Source organism: Drosophila ananassae, chromosome 2L (genome assembly GCF_017639315.1).
Source record: "Drosophila ananassae strain 14024-0371.13 chromosome 2L, ASM1763931v2, whole genome shotgun sequence".
Classification (NCBI taxonomy): Eukaryota; Metazoa; Arthropoda; class Insecta; order Diptera; family Drosophilidae; genus Drosophila; species Drosophila ananassae.
The window spans coordinates 23339453-23346309 of NC_057927.1; the positions used below are offsets into that span (position 1 = coordinate 23339453).

General features: G+C 46.3%; 1 protein-coding gene across 1 annotated transcript; it reads left to right on the forward strand.

The window, feature by feature from the left end:
• Window positions 1–281: 281 nt before the first annotated feature.
• Window positions 282–2050, forward strand: LOC6501689 (geranylgeranyl transferase type-2 subunit alpha). Its single transcript, XM_001955732.4, has one exon. The coding sequence runs from the start codon at window positions 382–384 to the stop codon at window positions 1906–1908; it is 1527 nt and encodes a 508-aa protein (XP_001955768.1). The 5' UTR covers window positions 282–381; the 3' UTR covers window positions 1909–2050.
• Window positions 2051–6857: the final 4807 nt, after the last annotated feature.

Genomic DNA, 6857 nt, shown 5'->3' on the forward strand with positions numbered 1-6857 from the left:
TTTGAAAATCTGTGTTTTCTAAGAATGGTTTGTGTTTAGGCTAAATTTGACACGAGGGCTGCCCTTGCTTTTTATAGCCAAAGTGGCGCCCTCTTTGAGTCATGTTACTAAATTAAATTGCTAAGAAAACAATGAGCAGAAATACAAATTGCAAATTAAATTATGTTCCGGGACGAAAAACGTGTCAAGCTTTAATGAAATTCTAAAAATAGTTTCCTAACGAGAGTTCGCAAGTCAGGATGTTTAAAATTACAATGTTAAAAGTCAAACTGAAACTTCAGTGTTGGTCAACGAAAATATATTTCTAATCAGCTGTTTCTGGCTGACTAATTTCCTTTTTTCGAGATTATCTTCCAAGTTAATTGTTTGCAAGTAAATCCAATGCACGGCCGAGTAAAAGTACGCACCACCGAGGAGGAGCGGGAGCGGAAGAAGAAGGAGCAGGCTCTAAAAGTCCGGGCCTATCGCGCCGCCATGGGCAGGATCCAAAAGAAAAGGGAGGCCGGCGAGCTGGACTCCGAAATGCTGACCCTCACGGTTCAGATCCTGCAGCGTAATCCGGACGTGAGCACTCTGTGGAACATTCGTCGAGAGTGCGTCCTGGACAAGCTGGCCAAACTGAAGGCAGAGGCCGCGGAAAAGGAGGCGGAAACCCCGAAAGAAGAGGAGAACACCGAGGGAGCTGCCGAAAAGAATGACTCCCAGCCGGAGGACAAATCCCAGGCAGTGTTCACTACCGAGCTGGATCTCACCGAGCAGTGCCTGATGGTGAACCCCAAGTCGTACAACGCCTGGCACCATCGCTGCTGGACACTGGAGCAGAATCCCCGCGCCGACTGGCAGCGGGAGCTCCTCCTGTGCAATAAGTACCTCAAGTTCGACGAGCGTAACTTCCATACCTGGGATTACAGGCGCTATGTGACTGAAAAGGCTGCCGTTCCCGCTGCCCAGGAACTGGACTTTTGCACCGAAAAGATCAAGGTGAACTTCTCGAACTATTCCAGCTGGCACCATCGCAGTCTCTTGCTGCCGGAACTCTATCCCAACGAGCGGCGGGACAGACCCATGAGCGAAGAGAAGCTGCAACAGGAGCTGGACATGGTTCTGACGGCTGCCTTCACGGATCCCAATGACAGCAGCGCCTGGTTTTATCAGCGCTGGTTGCTGGGCAGTGGCGCTGAGCTGGACAGGGTTCCGAAGGTTGCTGCCTTCCGCCTGGGTGCCAAAGGCGCAGTGTTGGCCTTGGACAAGCCCAATCCCGAACTAAATAAGCTTCCAATTGAGTTGGTCAGCGGGGATGAAAAGTGGCAACTGCAAAACTGGCAGTCAGTAGACAGTGGAAAGACGGCCTGGAAGTTACAGCAAGCATTCGATTGCCCAAAAACCAAATCCTTGACCCTGAAGCTAGCTGATCAGGAAGTGAATCTTTCCCCCATTCCAAACTCCGATGGTTTCTATTACTTTGTGCCACCTCACGCTGTCGCTAGTTGCAGCAAAGAACTGCTGGCAGAGCTTCAGACCCAACTGCAATCCTGTCTAGATCTTCTTGAATACGAACCCGACAGCAAGTGGACTTTGCTGACCAGTGCTCTGCTAATGCGCGCCATCGACGTCTCCGCCAATCACGACCAGAGCCTCACGCACTTGACCAAACTGGAGAAGGTTGATGCTCTGCGGGAGGGATACTACAAGGACCTGGCTGCCCGCTGGGTGCTGGAATCCGAGCTAGCCAAGTGGCCGCAGGCTGCAGACTTCCCCACAAAGTTCGAACTGGCGGAGGAGAAGTCACTAGCATCGCTGCCGTTGGGACAGTATCTGATCATTGCCGATGAACTGAAAGTGTCGCCAAAACTAAGGGAGGAGCTGGGAGAAAGGCTGCCCAAGAGTTTCGGAGACCTTGAACTGTAGGAGGGCAAAGGGTTTATGCTTTAAGAAGCTGAAACAATCATTCAATTTAGCCACTAATCCTATTTATATGTTTTGTATATATATTTTGTACATCTTGTACTACGCTTACAAATAAATTCATACGCTGAATGAGAAACTGAAACTTTAAATGTGACGATGATCCACAAATATTTGAATTGAATTCTTATCCAAATGCAGAGGGCCCAAAGCAAAGTAAAAGGGACCAAACCAATGACAACCCGCAGCCCATCCATTATCGAATGCTTCTCGTTACAAATGGGCAGACCGTCAATGTGTCGTTGCCACGCCACCAATATGCAACCAATAGCTACTTTAAGCGGTCCCTCAAGCTGCCACATTTCTGAGGCATCCACCGATGTCGCAGCTTATCCTGCTCCTTCGTCCTCCGTCTGCTGTCGTTGTGTTGCAATCGTGGTGTTGCTGGTGGTGATGCTGTTGCCACCGCTGTCGCCTTCTGTGTGAGTGTGCAACGAGGCGCTGCGAGATTTGCGGTTTTTTGGCGGCTCCAGCGGTTGTATAAATTATGCACGGCCCTGGAGATGCTCAGCGATGGCGATGGCGATGCCAGGCGCTCAATGCCGCGTCCACAACATTGTCAGCCGCATGTCATTACGTGCCGAAGCCACACGAAGTGTGCTACACTCTCAGAAAAAAAGAACTTTGATGTAGGAAATTATAGAACAATAAAAACCATAAATTAGGCAGGAAGATATATTCTAATGACGCCAATAATTGGGGCATTGCCACAATACGAAGAAAAATCTATCGGCTAGTCCCGTTTTGTCCAGTGCCTTGGGAGGTGAGTTGAGAAGGATGAGGCGAATGGATCGCCAAGGTGGAGCAGCGTTTGACAGGCGTGTGAAAGGCCGCCAGACGTGCCTGGAGAGGAGCTCCTAGGAGATGCCATTCCCAACGAGGTGTTAATACACGCACAAACACACACCCACAAAGGAGGAGGACGCCCAGAAGGAGGTGTGGATGTCGGGGTGCAACTGTCACCTGGCATGCCACACCGACACACATGTCGTATGCGCAATGTTTGTGCATGGGAATTTAATGGAGCTTGGGTGGAGCCATATATCCTTCTGCATATCATATTAACATTAGCAAACGCCTTGGCATTCAAATTTCCGCCTCACTCAGCTGCGTCACACTGCATCCGATGCCAGGCTCCTTCCGGCCACCCCTTCCGCCTATCCCCACATAATCTTAATTATGCCAATGCCATTTCTTGCAAATATTTTGAGTTTACTCTCTGGATCTCGGGCTGGATGGGCAGATGCATTTCGTTCCGTGGCGCCGTTCCGGAAAACGTGACGCTGACAAGCTGCCGCTCATTAAAATGTTTGGGCCAATTATTAAGTCAATTGCACAAATGGGCGGGATTCCAAAGAGGCGGGAAAGGGCTTGCAACACAGCATCTTATCTCGGCGCGCAGAGCCGCAAACTTAATTAACGAGAGAAGTCAACGGGGGACGCGGACGGAAGCAAGCTGACGTGAATTTGGGGTTAATAGACAGATGACTCGGCCGGATGTCATGGAAATGTGGTTTCCTATATACTCACATGTAAAAGTCGTTTCAGGACATATATTACATTTCAAAATGTAACACAAAATTCAGACAACTAAGAACTCTTAATTATAGCTCTGTGTACCTTTACCGCTCTCAAATTTTCATTTATTTTTCAGAAAACAACAAAAGATATTTTATGCAACCTAATTTTTGTTAGTTGCCCCAAGAAATTCCTTTTGTTCGTACAACAGTTGTGTAAACACACATCCTGTTTTATGCTCATCCGGAAATTATTACACCTTCAATTTAACCACAAACTGAAGACGTGATACCGATCAATGTGCTTGCCTTTTTGGCATAAAATAAATAGCAACTTGATGAGGACCAGAATAAGGAATCCTTTGTTCGGCCAGCATTTGTTTTAAGACAAAATTGCAATTTTATACGCACCAGTGGTTGAGTGCTGAATCAATACCAGGAATTTGTGCATTTCTTTCCAGAGGCTGTCAGGCTTCGCTGCACTCTAATAACACACCTTTGCCCACCTGAAATTGACTTGAAAATTGTATTTGCTTAGCCCATTTCGGTGTTTGCTTTGGCTAACCAGCTATGCCGATTTCGGCCACATATCTCGGAATAAGTCATGTGAGTCTCTCGCTTCTGCCCCAATGGCTGTTATTTATATGCTCCTCCATGGCAACTATAGTGGGGTCCTTGTCGCCTGTTTTGGCCTTAAATTATGTTTATATATTGCCTGAATATCCAGCCACCCCTGGCCTAGACAAGTTTGGGACCGGGTCCGGGTCCGGGCCGGAGAGTGCCCGTTAGTCCAGACAATGAACACAATACACATGTTTCAATGGTAGACAGTTTTTAGACGTGATAATGCAAGTGGAAAATCAGAAAAATATCTACTTTCTGTCCTGCTAGTCACCAGCAGAGGGAAAACAAAGGAGCCCCGGTTGGAGATCCCCCTGGTGTACTGCATCCATTGCCATATGCAACATAATTTTCACTCTGTCTGACAGGACGTGGAATGATTTCTGTCTGCGGCTGTCACATAATGTTAACTTGAAGGCTTCGTCTCGCATTGTGTCCCTTGTGCATGGAAAGCTCATTACATAGGGAACATAGAAGGTTCATTTGTTGTCCTGACCACTAACTCCAGTGTCCTCTGGTAAAGTTTTTCAATACACCATCTGATCCTTAAGTAAGTTGCGCCAAATTGCCCTGCTGTCGAGCAATTGAATATCCGCATCGATTGGTTTACTGGCGAGGAGCCCGCACCTCCTCTCGTGCACTTTTAATTGCATAACACATAGTTTCACGCTTCTTGCTTACGCTTCACTTCACTCCGGCAACTTGGCAGGCCAAAAGTTCACTTTAACAAGTGAACAACTTTCAATGGGCAATTAAAAGGGCATACAAACCGGGGACAACAACGCCTGGGATGTGCACATCCCACTCGGGTGCCGGTGGTGGAGTTGCCAGCCGAGGGGCAGGACGTCACCAGCGAGAAGTCACCGGAAATGTTAACAAAATGCATAGCAGCACAGAATCTGCAAAGTTTTTCGGCCCGAAAGGCAATTAAAGTTTTGGCACCAAAGCAACACCAACAAAAGAAAAACACAGCAAGATAAAGTTCAACTCTTAAGATTTATATTTAAAATTAATGCTCTAAACGGAGCGTGAAAAATGTCTTTTAATTTTCGAAACCTTTTTATTTTTCTCAAGAAACTAATTAAATTTAAATAATCACACACATAAGATATATGAGAAAGCTGTAGATTTATTTTAGTGTGCATGGTAGATGGGGCATGCCCTCCGCAAGATGGTGACACCATGTCCTGGCAGGATACTTCTCTGCGGCAAAGACATTTGACTTTTGTTCCGCCAGTTGTTGCCGGTCCCGGTCCTGGTGCGGGCCATAAATGTTTAGGCCAAAATTTAGCATCCGCGATTCGACACGGAATCCTATTAACTTGGCAAGGAGCGATCTTAAACACAGTGGTTTGTGCTCTAACTCAAATGAGTTGTTACAATTTTCGCTCAATTCAACCAAAACATGGCGCCATCATAGTCTGAAACCCAATGGGGAAGGGCGTGGGGGTGGTATCGCATATAAATTGCATATTTATACACTATAAACATTAATTTGCTTGCCATTTAGCAAGAAGCGCAGTTAATTGAAAACAACAATATCCGAGGCATTGCAGCGAAAGCCCTTTTGTCACGTCCCCTCCTGCCCACCTAACCCGGCTCCCCATCCTCATCTCCATCCCCGACGCGGTCCTTTTTTCCAGAATACAGAAGCAGAAGCACCAGCCAAAGCAGCCAACACTAACAACTTTAAATTATGCAAAGAATAGGAAAATGCAACCAGCAAAAATTGCAGCCAGCCATCATTAAATTTGCGTGAACCGGCGGAGAGATGTGGACATGGAGAGGAACGTATGCGGGTGGCTGTGGAGAGGGAAGTAATGCCAAATTTAATTGCAATTAATGTGCAGTAAAGCGGAAGTGCCATAGAAACGGGTTACGTGTCGGCCATTGCTGGACGGACGGCAGCTTCCGGTTGGCGCCATGTTGGAACTTACTTTGCATGCAGAAATGAGGCGGGTGGGTCATTGGGGGATGTGAGTGGGTTAACCTGGTACCCAGTGTAACTAAAAATGCTTTTCTTGGATTAACCCCGGAGAGGATGCTTTGCTGGATATTAAATTTGATATGAATTATGAGTGAAATATATAATAATAAGTCATTGAAATAAACACCCATTCATTCGCATGGGCAAAATTCTTAAAATATTATTTAAACGAAATATCAAATTAAAAAAGCATGTTTAGATTTCTATTTCTATTATTCCACTTAATAATACATTAACGTATCGAGTTCTATGTGAATATATTAAAACATGTAGAAATATTTGTGGCGAGGTACTTGAACTCATAGGATATCCTAACCCCTGTAAAAATATTCGCGTTACAGTTCACGTATACATTTACGTTTAGCTTCTCATTCCTATCCATTAAATCCCATCCTACCGCATTGAGAACAAACCCCAATAGAACCAAATTCAAAAGCCCAAACCTCTGCCCCCTCTCCATAGATGGCATTTGCTGTCCTGGCGGAAACGAATGAACCAAATAAGAAATCAAGTTTAAAATGTCCCGTTTCGCAACATGGCTCTGACCGCGTAACACAGAAGTGCTGGGCCAGAGGGCTGGTGCCGCGGTAATGGTAGCGGGGGCGAGGATACATGTTACATGCTACCTGGTTGCATTTACCTGGCGCCGTCGCGAAATTCAATTACTCGTGCACCATAAACCGATTAACTTATATAAATATTTATATCGCTGAAATGCAGTCGGTCGCCAATGGCTTTATGGGTCGTAGCTCTTCCCTGTCGAATGG